At 37.9% G+C, this 17,013-nt stretch overlaps 1 protein-coding gene across 1 annotated transcript in view; it reads left to right on the plus strand.

The window, feature by feature from the left end:
• The first annotated feature begins 1,538 nt into the window (after nucleotides 1–1,538).
• The window catches only part of prtga (protogenin homolog a (Gallus gallus)), a 34,585-nt gene continuing 19,110 nt past the window's right edge, over nucleotides 1,539–17,013 (plus strand). The window contains exons 1-6 of the mRNA XM_007251884.4: nucleotides 1,539–1,685; nucleotides 3,712–4,014; nucleotides 14,534–14,678; nucleotides 14,953–15,086; nucleotides 15,173–15,469; nucleotides 15,951–16,110. Of these exons, the coding sequence (XP_007251946.3) occupies nucleotides 1,616–1,685; nucleotides 3,712–4,014; nucleotides 14,534–14,678; nucleotides 14,953–15,086; nucleotides 15,173–15,469; nucleotides 15,951–16,110 (1,109 nt within the window). The 5' untranslated portion in view covers nucleotides 1,539–1,615. The remainder of the gene's footprint in view (nucleotides 1,686–3,711; nucleotides 4,015–14,533; nucleotides 14,679–14,952; nucleotides 15,087–15,172; nucleotides 15,470–15,950; nucleotides 16,111–17,013) is intronic.

Raw genomic sequence — 17,013 nt, forward strand, 5'->3', positions numbered from 1 at the left:
TAAATGAGTTTTCTACCAATGCTAAAAACTGTCTGTATGATTTTATTGTGAAAATGTAGAGTTTATTTAGAGATTCAGAATTGTTTACACTGGTGGTGAATTCTACCAAACGTCTAAAGAGTTTAATGTATCTAAAAGCTCCCTCCCAGAATGTTATGACTGCAAATGGTTAGTATATAGTAAGCCTGGTGAGTTTTATGGTAGTTATTATAATAGGTTTTCATGATAGATGATGTTTTGAGTTAGAATACATGCAGGGTATTTTGAACACAAATAGTCCCTCGTAAAAAATAATCCAGATGAACACTATTTACCCATCATCAACATTATGTATAAAACTCTGAATAGAATATGTGCATAGTTCAATGTGTGGTTATAAAGAGTAAATAAAATGCCTGCAGTCCTGCAGACTGTAGACTTAGACAAAATATAAAACGTGAAAATTGTATTTGCCACAACTTTCCTGATGAAAAATCTTCTCTGCTGAAAAGGTTTTGCTGTCAGATGCTTTTGGATGCTCTCAGCTAGTTCTTGATGGTCAAGATGGTTAAAAATTGGTTGAAAAATGTTGGTAAACTATCTGGTTAACCAGCTCTTTACCATCACAGTGTATGTTGCATTTGATGTCATAAATGGCCCTACTGGTCATCTTTGGGCTTGCTTATGCTGGCCAAGCTAGTCACCTGGCTTGTTCACACTGGACATCCAGCTTGGTCTTGTGGTCATACTAGTCAAACAGCTTGGTCTTGCTGATCAACCAGCTTGGTGTTGCTGGCAGGTTGGTTGATTGGCTTGGTTCTACTGGTCATGTTGGTCAACCAGCTTGCTTAAGACAGTTGAAACATATGCTCATTTTGGTCATGCTGGTTGTCCAACTTGGTTTTGCTGGTCATGCTGGTCAATGGGCTTGGTCATTGTGGTTGTCTTGCTTGGTCAAGTTGATAATGTAGACCAGCAACCATCAAACCACCTTATGCTGGTCAAGAGCTAAGCACATATCAGCACAACCAGCTTGATATATATGTATAATCTAAGTATATCACACACACACACAAACACCCACACACACACATACACACAAATATATCAACAATCCCCCGATCTAAACCCAACTGAGATGGGTGACTTGGGATGAGCTAGAGCAACATGCTCATCCCATGTTGGGATGAACAACTATTTTTTAGAAAACTACTCCAGATTACTCTTCCTTATGAAGACACTGATATTAATAAAAAAACAAGAGTGTGCAGATCTGTCATCAAAGATAAATGTGCTACTTTTAGAGTAAAAAACATATTCTAGTTTGTTAAACACCTTTTGTTTACTAAATAATTATGCATGTGTTCCTGTATAGCTTTAATATAGTCTTCAATATTATATAATATTGCAAAAATTGGATTACAGTATAAGTAGTAGAATAAAAGTTTGCCGGCGGCGTGATACAACTACTGGACCCCTATAACTCACCACCAAGGAGGGAGTGTTTATCCGCAGCGCGCAAGAAAAAAAAGTAGTCCGCCCCTCAGGTCAGCAGGCTTCAGTAATTTTGCCTCAGACGGCGTTTAGGAGGCAGCAGCCTGTAGGCTTAGCTAGCATGCGCGGACAACTCAAATAAATGGCGTGTTTTAAAGGGATATTTTATCAGCATTTGCTGTTTTTTGCAGTGTTTCTTTTGTCAGTTTCAGGTAAGAGAATCTGGTTTACTTTGCTGTTTGTTATTCAGGTGTTATAATTTGAGTTTAATGTCATTTTAATGACACCTACGATACATAGTGTAACCACTTTAGGTATAGCGTTAACGTTAACATATAGTTATCAGAGTGATGTGTAGAAAGTTAATTAATTAGCAGTGAACTTAGGACTTAAAACGGCAAGTAAAATTAATATTTTTGTTATTTTGGCTGGTTTTAGTTATTACTTAAAACTGTTAATAACTCAAGTCTCGGAATAAACAGCCCTGACTCGTTTGTGCTCACACAAAGTGAATATATTAGTATATATGTAACGTTAATGTCAACTTAATTTATCTAGCCTAGCAAGTATTAAAATGTTTATCTAGCTTAGCAAATAACGGTCGTTTTGGGTTTAAATGCTCACTCTCGCGCATCGCTCATTTGGATACCGTGAGCGCGTGAGCGCTGTTCGCTCTCGTGCAGCAGCTGTGCACGTGTAGTGGCCGTTTTATTTATAACGGTCTTCAGCCTTTTATAACATGTAAGTTAAGTTAGTTTAATTCACAAGACAAAATCCAGAAAATAAACGATATATACTGTTATTAAATCACTCTATGCTTTACTTACAGTGGATGTAAGATAACCTCTAGTGCGTGTGTATGTTCTTTTGCCTCAGCTGTGCTTCCCGCCCACGTTTAAGCTAATTTTGGGGAGCTAGATAATTGAGCTAGTTAATGGTCAAGAACTGATAGCTTGGACATGGACATTTCCGCAATTTTTGATAATCGTGATGTGTTTTATTTTGTGTTTATTAGTATGTTTGTTTACATATATAGTTAACTACTTATTTAGTTAACAGTGAATAATATTTTAGCCAGTCAGGCAATACCAGACCAATACTTCAATAACTGTGACTCCATACACACAATATATTCCCAATTTGTGATGAATTACAATTAATTATTTGTTGTCTTTAATTTGATATGAATGCTTTTATTGTGCTGTTCTAAAAGCTATGCCAATGGCTTTTAAATAGTCTTAAAATTACAATAATATCAGTTATTGCGATAATTTTTGGAATGATATAACGTTATCGCTCACAAAAATTGTTATCGAGACAGACCTAACGCTTCACAACACTGTCATTAAAATACTGTGAGAATTAAAAACATTTTAATCAACTAGCTAGTTCTCTTATATTTTCTTTGTAAAGTTATTGTATTGACACATAGTTTTGATGTATTTTAATATTAACTTCTTAACTTTTAAAAAAAAATACTTCTGTCTTGGAATTTTGGGGTATTTTTTACTTATTTCAATCAAATAATTGTTTGTTTATTTCAAGTAACCCATTTTACTAGAGTTTGGTTTAATTTGTAAAATCAGATAATGCTTTTTGTTTAATGTGGCTTCTTTCTGGTTATAGAGAAGTCATAGAGACAGTTTTGTAACTGTCAAACTGTTATTAGAGACTAAAATGCAAGGAAGTTAGAGAGCTGTTTACACAGTGTTCTCCTGCTCTTGCACTGTGAGGGGCTCCTACCCCCTTCCTTGGTTTCTGAAGGTGTAAAGGAGATTGCCACTGTAGGATCAGTGCCTTTTCAGATTTCATGCTGGGTGTACAATAAACCATTTAAGCAATTTACAGAGTTGCTTTTCCCCCAGCTCCCTGACAAGGCATGAATAACTGGATTAGGCCAGCGTAAAGTGTAATCTTCAAAAACAAATATGATTACAAAAGAATAGCCAGACCAAAGCATGGCATTGGAATGATGCCAGATATCCAAGTGGCATAGTTTGATAGACCAAATAGGTGCTTTAGCGTAAAAGTACACTTGAAATTGCTCTGTCATAAGTAAAAGAATACTGTACTACATAATGTGTTTTAATTGTAAACACTGCATATTGAATAGTGAATTAGTTATGACTTGCAGCGTTCCAAAGTGTCACTATTCTCTAAAGAAATGAATCATAAAAGATTTAGCAGGAATTTAGCCACTCTTTCACTCACTCCTGCCTTTTTCTCTTTTTTTTACAGGGTTTTTGTGCTTTAGTGAGTTATTTTTTGTTAAGGAGCCTCGCGATGCAATAGTATTGCGAAGAGACGCTGTGATTCTGGACTGCCAGGCTAAGGGGGAGATTCCTGTCCATATTCGGTGGATGAAAAATGGATCTCCTCTTTTGGAGACAGACCGCGTCTACCCGTTTGCCAATGGTTCACTCTTCATCTCTGAGGCAGAGAACAGGAAAGGAGAGAAATCAGATGAAGGGTTGTACCAGTGCCTTGCTCAGAACAAATATGGAGCAATCTTGAGCCAGAAGGCTCGCCTCACTATTGCAAGTAAGTTCACATGCCCCCTCTCGGCACTGTCAAGTGCCCGATTTGCGCCCACTTGACGACCGATAGCCAGTACAATCCAGAGCTGGCACACTCTGAAAGGTTAAGTGATTGCTGTAATGGTATAGGATGCTACTTAGTTGCCCTCATGCATATTAAAACCCCATTAAAAACCCAGTGTTGCCCTTTGAGACCTCATCAGGTCAACCTTGATTTTCTTGAAACCCCAAATAACCTTACAAACGACACCCAACACGGGCAGTTAGGTTACACTGTGTAAAAGTCCTGCTTTATCTTTCTCTAGCTTCTTTCTGTGGGTCAGATTACATCCTACTGAAAAGCATGTAAGTCACGTAGAAGCTAAGGGCAAGGTAAAAGAGAAGGTAGACTAGCATGTTATATTAAGAGCCATTCTTGAGGGTTAAGACACTGATGGTAAAATAGTTTTGCTCCACTGAACAGTATTAATAAAAGAGTTGAACTATGCATTTAACACTTTTCCCCCAATTCATTAAATATAAAAATTGTGTAAGTTGAGGAGCCACTCTCTGTATTTATTTCAAGATTTCTTATACTGTGTGAAACAGTTATTAAAATTAACAACTGAATATACACTGTGTTAAAAATTATATTACCTTGTCTACCAGTTAAAAATGGATCCCATCTAAAAAGGGGCAAAAGATCAGCTATCACTGGTTTACAGTGTCATCCCAAAATGCGTCATATCTCTTGTGATTAATTTAAAAGCACAGCTAATATACTTTGACCTTCTTTAAAGTTTTAGGCTTGTGATACGGAGTAAGTGTTAGCAAATCCAACTTTTCCTTTTGCTGCAGTCTTTAGTAAGGCATTGGTGAGGGGTGAGAGTGTTCATTGCTGGAGGCCAGTGCTTGAAAGCTGGGGGAGATATTGAGAGAATGCGTCCATTGGTGTGCAAATGAGGGCGGGCAGGTTTGAAAGGTTAGTAGCTGGGTCCAGGATGCGGTCACTGCACTGTGGTATAGAGTAGGTGACCCCTATTCACAAGCCTAGGCCTTTTATGTCACTACCTCCTGATCAGGGAAGCGCCTTGCTTTTAGCAGTGGTGGGTCTAAAGGCATATGTGTGTCTATGAAAATTATATTTTGCGGCTGACTGATGCTAAATTTCTGTTTGCTGAGCGTATGTTTATTTTTTATATTCACTAATTAAATAGGCTGCATTATTTTGCGTGAATACATGGGTTTCATATGATGTATTTTAGATATGGGATATTTGTTGAAGGCAAAAAATTACATAACTAATTAATCATAATCTTTTAGAGTATTGGTTGATTTTATCGGTCTAGATAGACTCTAATTGTGCACATGGATTCTTGTGTATATGCATATATGTATCATTTTCTGTGGTCAGAAGAGCAGGTCAAGCAGGCCTGACTGTGTAGAGACCTCTCCCTCTCTCTGCTCAAATTTCTTTATACACACCCTCAGGACCCTGCGGTTTAGTATTAGAAGGCTGTCACTCAGCCCTATGGGGGTGGATGCTGTAAAACAGGGTTGAAATGAGCCTCAGATTGCATAACAGCCCAGTGAAGAACAAGGGGGAGAACAAGCAAATGTTTTAAAGCAACAACCCACCCCCCATTTCAGTGACACTTCAGGCACCACTCTTTTTCTGGTGTGTGGTGCTAGGCTGGTGTGTTGGCCAGCTAGCTGGTTTAGTAAAAAGGGTTGTATAAATGAAGTGAACTGTAGTTAATTGTAATGAACTGTGTTTGTAGTAAAGGATGCAAACACAGTTTACTGGCTGTTTTAAGAGGACAGTTAGAGCAAGGCTGCTAGCTTGCTGAACGCCTGTAAAATTGGCAGCTACCTGACAAGTACTCAGTGAGGGAGCAAAACAAAGGTGGTGTTAGAGGAGCATAGATATTATCAGGTTTCTCTAAGAAAATGACACACACTGTGCTCTTATAACACATTTTCAAACTGAGAAGAAACACATGCAGACACACACTCTCCCTCTCTCTTTGCCCCCTCATGCCATTGCTCTTGAATAGCAAACTTTATTGTGGAGTAGTGGTCCCGGAGTGAAAGGGGCTACTGGTCTCCATGCGATTGCTTTCTGCTCTGCTGCTCACCAAGACGAATGAAAAGCCTTTCTCTCCGGACCCTTTTGTCCCCTAGCTGCCCCCAACTGCCCTCAGCTGCCCCCAAATGCCACTGCTAAGAAAAGCTGTTCTTTAAAGGATATTTGTTTGGCCAGAGATGACTGACCAAACCGGGACATCTGGCCTTTATTCACGAAAGGAAGGGCAATTATACCAACGATGGCTTTTTCAAACCGTAACTTTTTGGTTTGAAGAATTTAAGGAAAAGTCAGATGTTAAAAGCTGCTAAAGCTGAATAAAAGAATAAGAACATGTTGTGGCATGTTGTTACTAGCTAAACTAAGGTTCAGTCACAGTGTTTACAGGGCTAAACTGTAACTCATGGAGGTTTGAATGTTATCTCTTGCTTACGTTTGTGTTTTTAGGAGCACATGTTGTAAACAGGGTTTAGAGTTTGTTAGAGATGGGAATGTGTGTGTGTGTGTTTGTGTATATAGAAGGCTTTGGGGGACAAGATTGATGGTTCCATATGTGTGAACCTTTTGGACCTTTTGCCCTGTGTCTTCTCACCTCCAGCCTGAAGAACCAGTATTTGTGACACACACACACACCAAGACCACTCTGGTCAAGTTAGATATCTCAGAGCTGCTGTATTTCCTGAATAAATAGAATCATATTGATGTCTTTAAGAGACTTCTTATGAAACTTTGCTTACTCTTTTAGCACATACTTGGTACATCATTGTTCTCCCTTTAGGTAAAAAAAAACATTCACTAGGTGAAGTTACAAAAAAAAAAGAGTCACAAAATTACATTATCATAACAGTAGTGATTATTTGTTAGAAAGTAAGTACAGCCCATGTCTTTTGTCAGTGAGAAAAGCAGTGCAGTGTTGTCAGTGATGTTTGGAGCCTCGCTGAGAAGAGAGGCCTCTGCTACTGGTCCCTGAGTGCCCCTTAAGAGTTCCTAGAAATTAATGCAACTGTGAAGAAATGTACTTTCTCAGACATTCTAGGGCCAGTGAAAATACTTTTGGTTGAAAACTTTTCTGCTAAAAACATTACTAAAGCATTGCAACCACAATCCAGTAAATCATTTAAACTGCAAAAGCACAAACTTCAAAACTCATAAACTCAATCTATACCCCTCAACACACCAGTATTGTCCAGCACATAAAAAAGTCTCGCTGCGTACTTCTGTTTCATTTGTTATTCACTATTATGAAAATCACAAGGTTTTCTCACACTTCTGAGCAGTGGATGAGTATGGTTACTAAGTGATATTTCCGTTGCACTGGGACTGTGAAGTGTAATAACAGGAATAAAGGCAAAGCAAACCTGCTCAGTTTGAGTTAAAGATGAAATGTTTGACAAATTCCGAACGAACAGAACCTTACCAGGCTGCCACCCTGGTTTATTTCCTTGTGTGCCGGACATGAAAAGTTTCCATGGTTTCCTCAGGCAGTAGTCGAAGAGGTCAAAGGGCACCGTAGAGTGCTAAAGATTCGATAGGCAGAGTCAGTGGAACTAATTGTATAATCTTGCATTTGGCAATGAAGTGGTTATGTGAAATATGTTGGAAATATTTTAATTATTATTAATTGCTATTGCCAGACTATTAAAGACCACTTAAATATTACAAAACAATAGGTGATGGAACCTTCCTTACTCTGTTGTTTAATAAACGTTTAATTTAGATTATTTAGACACTTTCTTATCATTAGCCATCATTTGTTGTTTGAGAGGGGCAAAAGTTTAATTTTGGGAGCTTAATTAAAAGAGGACAGCACCAGATAAATGTAATAAAATGGGCCTGTCTGAGGTATACATTTATTATTTGGTTTATGACAGTATCAACCTACAGTTGCTAACTTGTATTCCACTTTGCAAAGCTTATGGAGCACCACATTGTTAAGTCTCTATCCAGAATGCTCTCACACTTTAGATAGATGCCCATGGGTGAGTTTTGTAAGCTGCAGCTAACTTCCCAGATAGAAGTATAGAAGTGTGTCCCAAACCAAAAAATTGATTATTAAATGCTCCACTTATGTGAAACGTAAGTATTGAAGCAAATAGGCTTGAGTATACAGTCATTATGGTTGGACTAATAAGTTCCAGTACCTGCTTTTTGAAGCTGAATGAATTTAGCTCTTGGTCACTTAGCCAAGGCTGCTCAGGTGTTAAAACTGTAGATGACTCTTGTGTGAATTACTCTCTGACTGTCCATGTCACGTAACATGAGATCTGTTTTTGATTTGTGACAATAATGTTTGGGCAATTCTAAAAATTGTTACCTATGTTCCTAACCCAAGCAAAGAATTTGAGAACCACACATTCCAAACGTCTCCTAGGATTTGAAGGCAGATAGCACTTGCTGTGGCCTGAGATTGAGTGATTTAGGGAGATAAGGCTTTCAGGGAGTTTATTGCCCCTCCTGCCCCCTCTGCTGCCCCATCCCCCGCTGGCCATAAGGCTGGGGGCAAAAGGGCGTGGGGATCAGGGAGCAGGGCATTGTCCAGGCTGTGATTGGCTGTATAACAGCTATTTGGTCAGTGTGGGGCCGGAGCGGCCGCTAGCCTGTTGGCTGGCTGTGCTCTGATTGATTTGTTGAGCTTCTCAACACTGCATTCTTTTCCCACATCAGAGAGTGCTTTCTGCCTCAAGACTGATGTTATTTCTCTTAAGAAAAGGAGGAGGGAAGAGAGAAATAGAGAGATAGTGAAAGAGCAAGAGAAAGACAGATAGAGAGTCAGTGCAGAGCAGAGAAAGTGAAAGGAAAAAAGGGAAACATTTTTTCTTAAGCACAGGTTAAACCATTCAGAGGTGAATCACTGTGGACAGTGCTTTACTGCAGCATCTAGTTAAATAGACACTAGACCACCATATCTTCTAATCTGGGTTCAGTGTTAAAGCACTGGCCATAATGTTTTAGATGAGCCAGATTAGGAAAACTGATCCTGGACCTGTAAGAAGAGCTCAACCATAGAGGATTAGCTGGAGTGGCGTTTTTCCGCTCAATCTCCCAGCAGGTCAACACATACTCTCTGGCCCACTAACACACTGCTCACACATTGCTCTCATTAAAAACATGCTAATGAGGTATAACATTCGACAGTGTCAAACACTGTTTTATCTTGGTCCTGTCCAAGATCATAGAACCCAAAAAGAGTGCTTTCAGTAACTTAATCAAATAATCATGGTACAGCCATCTTCATGTTATCACCTTTAGTTAATTTTTGTTGTTGAGTATGGAGATGCTTTATATTTCCTATCATTGTTTTTTGGCTCATATCAAAGTTTATATTGGCCCACTGACCTTTGGCTAGATGTCAGTTACCCCTGGGGTTCCCCAAACCCCCTCTACCACTCAAGGCCTCTTTTGTGTGACCTTTCTTGACCAAAAGCCTTTGAAGTGTTATAGTAGATATGGATAGAATTTTGCCACGTTTTGTCCTTTGTTACCATTGACAGAAATCTGAAAAAAGTGCTTTAACCTCAAGAGACAGAATGTAAATGCAGTTCTTCACTAATAACAATTTTACATTTAAGTAGTATAGCAAAATGACACAGATTACTCATCTTTTACAACATTTTACAGCTATAGTGGTGAACAAACTAATTAGCAACATTTTGCTATATTGTACAGTGCCTATTCTGAGTTATATTCCAGTACATCCCCTCAGAGGATCTGTGGTGGGTCTAAAATGAAATAATGTCCATAGTGTTGTGCTTGTCAGTACTGATTTAAAATAGTGTTGCACTGATTTGTGCTGGTATTAAACTGGTCTATGCTGATTTGTGGGTGTTGTTACTGTGGCAGTGTGGACAGGCTGAACCGGGTGGGGCAGAGTGCTGGCCAGGATTTGGCAGAGGTCTGAGGTCAAAGAGTAGGTCAGTGGAAGGGGCAGATGGCCAGATCATCTGTATGAGCAGCTGTGGGGCAGCTACACAGCATCAAAGGATATGCAGTATCTTTTTTCAAAAGATGTAAATACATTTAAAAATGTATTCTGTTTTAGTAACCATGAGGACTGTAATGGGACATAAATGTTACAGTTTGGTTTGCACTGAGATAGATAGATAGATCAACTGATTGACAGACAGAAAGATAGATAGATAGATAGATAGATAGATAGATAGATAGATAGATAGATAGATAGATAGATAGATAGATGTTTAGAAGTAATTTATTAAATATGATTATGACTAAATATGTCTTAAGTAAAGAGACATGCACCATATGCACAACAAGAGAAATGGAATGAGATGGGGATTGCTCTCTCCCTCTCTTGCTCTGTCTCCTCTCTATAATCTAGTTAGTGGACTTTTAAGTTGCATCCATTGCTGACACTTGCTAACTCTCACACAGCTTTTCTTGTTCCTGTAGGAAAGCATTGCTTTTAGAATAGGGCTCTGTGGGGCAGATAAACCTGAACTTATTTTGACCATGCCTAATGCAATGCAGGGGCTACAGGGGTATGAACCCTGAGAATTGAACTGTGAAATATAGGAGCTTCATCCAGTACGTATATATATATATCCCAACTCATTCTAAAAGCCAATCGTACTGGATGGAGCTCCTTCATTTCAGAGACTTACACTTCTATATATATATATATATATATATATATATATATATATATATATATATATATAAATAAAATATCTGACGAAGAACATAAATGAAGGTTCACAAGGAATCGCGTCTCTCCATTACTTTATCTTGTTTGATGTCTAATGGACTGTTGCCTTCTCGTGGGGCCAGAGGTCAGCAGTGTGTTTTTCTCTTGTTTATGTTTGAGTCCAGAGGATTGCATCTTCCTGAGCTGAGAAGTGCTGTTCTCGCCAACTTTTTATCACTCTCTGTTCATCACAGATGTTCAGAAGCCTGGCCTGCACTTTCACACACACACACACACACACACACACATACACACAAATCACAGCCAGAGGAAACTAAATCACCTGGTCTGAGGTTTGGTCAGTTAATTGAATCAACCCCTGCTAATATTGATTATTATAGCCAGAGTGTTTGAAAAGAGCCAATGTCTCTAACTGATTGCTGTTTGAAATCTATTGCAAAATAGACCTTCCTATGCACAAAATTTCCCTAAAACTATGCAGTGGATATTTCACTGTTTTGACGACCACAACATTCACAATAAAAAGAATAAATATTTAAAAACTCAATCAGCAAAAAATATTACATGAAGAGGGACCAGTATTTTTCAGGGAAAAAACATTGAAAATAAGCACCACATTTTCTTAGTCCTTTCAGTACTCTGTAGTACAGAGATGTTTCGGTCAGTGTCTTTTTTGTATTAAATTTTGATATTCAGCCTTAGTCAAAACCACCAATGGATGTCAGAAAACATCACTACACCCCTCCAAATCATGCTAGCCATGTAGGTATTGTTTGTCTGTTACTGTGTGACGTGTCCCTGTGGAACAGCTCTCCCCTGTAAAAATCCTTCTCATGCTGCACTGATCAGATGCACTTATGAAACATTGTGGCTGTGCGTGTGTTATCACGCTCTGAAGCCCCAGGGAAACGTTTCACTCATCTCTGCCATGACCAAAATGTGATTCATAGTAAAGTCTTTATCAGCTGCAGTGCTTCCATTGATTTGTGTGAACTAATCATTGACTGGGGTTTCTGTGAGGCCTTCTAGACTAAGGAAAGAGCTGTGGGGGTTTTATTGCTCATAGCCTAAAAACAAGACAAAAGGACAAGAACAGTTCCCTACTATAGGCAAATCCATTTAAGTATTCAACAAAGACTGTGACCTCTTCCCTTGCATTATGGAACACATATTCAGCTTAAAATATGAGCACTGACAGTGAAGTATGTTTATTGGTGGTTGTGCATGTAAGCATTTTTCTGTGTTTGTATGTGTCAAGATGTAAACATTGTGTTCTTTTAAATGTTTTCGGAAATCAACAACATAGGGCCCATAGCTGTCAGCCTTTTTAACCATATCATAGCAGGTTGTAAGACTGGAGTGAGGGCTAAGAGATGAAGATAAAATAAGAAAAGTAAAATAACACAAGTTTTTAATAACTAACTAAACAGCCAAAAAGTTTTAGCCAGGAAGACCTAGATCGACAGTGAGGTTACTTGAATGGATTCAATGAATGTCAGGCACGTATCTTTAGTAAGACAAATTTTCATCACATATCCTACCTATGTCTTTAAGGTGCACCTTTTCCCACATGGCTTACAGATGATTTGTGGCTACAAGATGGCGTCCATATGTTTTTGTTTTTCCTACAACATGTAGTCTCCAATTTTCACAGTTTTTTTCAGGGAGCAAAGTTTGTTATTGTTTTTCAGTCGTAAACAACATCATGTGAATTATATATCGACAAGGTGTTGATTCAGGGTAGGGGGTACAGATAAAGATCATTATAGAAAGCATTAGCAACAAGGATTTAAAGACATGTGGCTAGGTGCTAATTTACACATGGCTTGGTAGCAGAGAGTGGAAAGGAGCAACTGAGAACCAAAAAAAAAAAAAGAGAAACAAACCAGTAGTGATAGCAAACTAATTTATTTGAGTTACAGTGGAGTGTGACAAGTATTTGTGTTAATTACTAACTTATCAGTTGATACAAGAAACAGGCAATAAAGTTCCTTACTAAACTAACATATAAAGTGTTTAATAAAATGTATTCATTCATATTTTGTTATTTAATAGGTACTGGTAATTATATTTATAATCTATCAGTATTATAACTGTAATAAAATATGTCAGTTTGCATTAGTAACTTTTAAACATTTTCACTAAATAAATAATTAATAAAACAAAAATGTGAACCATGCAAACATGAGCAAAAGGTCAGCAATGTGTTGCTGTGAGGTTTGATGTGTGATGTTTATCTAAAGACCTTTTGTTTCTCACTGCTCATCCATCTGATACAATCATATCACCTTTCGCTGACCCTTTTCCTCTCTCTTTTTGTCACCCTCTGGCAGTGTATATACGGTTCCAAAAAACTTGTTTTTATGAAATGGTTTCATATTTTTGGATTACGAGTGTAAGTGTGATAACGTTTTGTGACTAAGTAGCACACTGCTGCAGTATGCAAAATTAATTAAATTGTGCACATTTTTAACACTGGCACTAGGAAAACTGAGAACATCAGTGTTTTACATGACATAAGAGACAGTGACGCAAACCTGCCTGCTATCCTAAACAATACATTTCCATAGCTTTCCATGCTCACAGTTTGGTTACGAACTTCTATTCAGAGTCTCTTGTGTGTTGTGTTTCCTGTAACCTGATGGCAGTGAAGGAAAACTCATGGGTAACTAAAAAGTGTACTTGCCTGCTGAATATGAGTGTCATCAGAAAAACCAAGTAAAAACTCAAATGTTAAATGAAAAAAAAAAATCAGGAACAAGGCTAATTGTTAAGTATTTGTTAAGTGTTTAAAATTGAAAAAAAAAAAAAAACATGTGGTTAGCTGTTTATGGGAACTCTCAGTCTAGGAGACCATAATTAAGCTAAAGAAACAAAACAAATTATTAGAGAGTGAGCTAAAACTTTAGGAGAGGACAAATCAACAACATCAGTAAAATATGTTTTTATAAATAAGTAATGGATTGGTGAGCCCAACAATACTAAAAGACCTATAAGACCACAGAAGATACCAACACATTCAAGTAAAGGCAATTTTAGACCTTGCTTAACAAATAGTATATTTCTGTATGTTTATATTTTTGCGTCAGTAGCCTCCACTGTCACTTTTAGTCTGTTTTAGTGCAGACTTGTAAAAAGAGATCAGACTTTTGTAGTTTGTTACGTGAATGAAGGGGAGGTTTTCAATGAGCAGGTTGTAAGTTAAAAAAAAACAATTATATAATTTAATATAATAATGATATAACAAGCTAGTTTGTCTTTATCCAACTAGGCTGTTAAGCTTTAAGTGCAGTTAAAACTGTCACTGGTTCACAAATAATAGTATTTAATTTTAAAGATAATGAGAAGATAGCATAGTAAATTTGTCTTACTGCTTCATAAGCTTTATCTGTCTTCAGCAAGAGTAATTGATTACAGCTCTAACACAAAGTTGGTCTTTAAGTCTGAGGCTAAATGAGATTAATGTGACTGATGGGAATACATTTAACCTTTAAGCATTGAGAGAGAGAGAGAGAGATTTGGTGAATGTGGGAGGAGAGTAAGAGCATGTATGGTGCAGTGTAAACAAGAAAGAGAGAAAAATAAAAAAGCATTAATTTTGCTTTTATGTTTTGTACAGTTACAGTTGCATAAAATGTGTAGCAAAAATATTATATATTAATACAAGCTGTAAATAGATTTTTTGGATTGTATTATGAAGTATGATTCTAATAATTCTGGACAGAACTGGACTTCTACATATGTTGCAAAAATATTCTCTACAGAACTAATACTCTATGGTGTGTCTCTGCACAGGCTTTTCCACATTCACACAGCAGCCTTCCTCTGTTGTGGTGATGGAGGGTTCCGTCGCACGCTTCACCTGTAAAATCAGCGCCGTACCTTCACCAATCATTACCTGGGAGTTTAACAGAGTCACTTTACCGCTGGCTACTGACAGGTACACTCTACTGCACTACTAAAATAAGAGAGATGTCTCAAATACAAAATCAGCTGCTTGATTTTGGTTGTGTGGTAATCTGCATAGCCAAAAAATACTTACAGCTGAGTACTGGACAGACTTTTACATTGATGTAATTATTTTAATCAATGACTGAATGTTTCCATTATAAATAATATATATTTTTTGTAGATATACATATTTGAAGAGTATTAATAGAGATTATATATTTATCCAAATGTGTATGTATTATGTTTTTTGTATTATCACTCAGAATCACAGTGCTGCCCAGCGGAGTGTTGCAGATTCAGGGAGTACACCTAAAAGATGCTGGCAATTATCGCTGTGTGGCTGCAAACATTGCTAGTCGTCGCAGGAGTGTGGAAGCAGTGCTGACTGTTACACCAGGTAAGCTAGACAAAGCAGAGTCTTAGGTTTTTATTTACAATTTATCCAATCCTATCAAATAATTTCTATTTGGTTTTCTGTCTTAGCTCCTACTGTCAAAATTCCTCAAAGGCCACACATCATCGCTGGGCCACAGAACATCACTGTATCAACGCATGGCAGTGCTCTCTTGGAGTGTGTGGCAGTCGGAAATCCTCGGCCACTGATCTCTTGGAGTCGAGCCGATCACAAGTCTATCGATGTTTATAACACCAAGGTTCTTGGCAATGGCAACCTGCTCATCTCTGACATCAAGAGGCAGCATGCTGGAGTGTATGTTTGCCGAGCAACAACACCTGGAACACGAAACTACACTGTCGCTGCTGCTAATGTCACTGTACTTGGTAAGGTCCTTAAGCATTGAACCTAAAGCACTACAGTAAAGTTGAATTGTGGAATACTATATTTAAGCTTGAATTGGAAGGTATTATCCTTATAATTTACTCAAATTCCTGTAGGTAGCCTTGACTATAAAGGATTAGAGAGTACAGGTGTAAGGGCTGGCTCAAGGGCTAGGCGCCCTCCGACCACCAGAGGGGGGCAACGGTGGTTTTGATCTAATAACCTAAGTTTAATTCCCTTTCTGGGTGAGCCCTTACAACATACAACACATTTAGCAATAAAAACATGCTGTCTATAGCACACTGTTTAATATTGATTATAATTCTGCCAATTTTAATCAATCCACAGTTATTTCTTTTATATAGTAAAAAATAACCACATGACAGATTTTAATGGATTGAAATCACAGAGCTCATCAGTAATTACTCAAATTCTGTTATGTCCTTATATACTCTATTAACCCAGAACTGTTTCTCGTTTCAGCACCCCCATCTCTAATGGAGTGGCCAGAAAGTTTGACTCGACCACGGGCTGGCACAGGCCGCTTTGTGTGCCAGGCTGAGGGTATACCGACCCCTCATATAACCTGGCTCAAAAATGGAGAACCTGTGCATGCTAATGGCCGGATCAAAATGTACAACAGGTACAAGCTGTTAGGGCAATGCAAAATGTCATAAAAAAAATAAGGAGAGTTTGCATGAACTGTTGAATTAATATTGCATAACAAGAGGTAGAGATGGTATACAGTGAATAGCTTTATTTGAGTAATGTTCTAATCCATATTATGGCAAGAACTACTGAACTAAACAAAATAAATTAGTTAAGAAATGAAGGTCAGTCAATGTAAAGAATTTCAAGTCCTTTGACAGGATCCTCAAGTGCAGTCAAAAATACCATCAAAAACATTATGATGAATATGGCTCTTATCAGGACTGCCCCAGAAAAGGAAAACCAAGAGTTTCCTCTGTTGCACAGGATAAGTTCCTCAAGAGTTACCAGGTTCAGAAACCGCATATTACCAGCACCTCAAATCAGAACCCACCTACATGCTTTAAATGTCAAACAAACCGTGTGAGAATTTTGCTTGTTTGGCACTTTTAAGTTACTACATGATTCCTTATGTGTTTCTTCATTCAAATATTTGACTGGTACTTTATATACAAGATATATGTGTTGGATCTTTTATTAATATTTGTTCAGGCACACAAATTAACGCTAGTTTTATCAGTAAACTCTCGAGCACCACTGGTTTTGCATACATGTATGTGCTGACATGTCAAAACAGTGCTTTGCACACAAACATCCTTGAAAATGTTTACGTGTGTAATGGGCTGAACTGTAACTAAGTAGAATTAGCAACCTTTTTTCCAGCCATGCTTGGGACACTCAGCTCCTGGGGTTTAAAATGCCTCATTTGTCTGCTGGAAACTCTGTTTCACTGAAATATTCATAAGCCTCTTCCCTCAGTGAAATGAGAGGGGCATTAATAATTTATTGTGTTGCAAATGGCATTTTAGTTGATTTTCCTGCCTCCTTTAATCACAAG

This window comes from Astyanax mexicanus, chromosome 9 (assembly GCF_023375975.1).
Source record: "Astyanax mexicanus isolate ESR-SI-001 chromosome 9, AstMex3_surface, whole genome shotgun sequence".
NCBI classification, from domain to species: Eukaryota; Metazoa; Chordata; class Actinopteri; order Characiformes; family Acestrorhamphidae; genus Astyanax; species Astyanax mexicanus.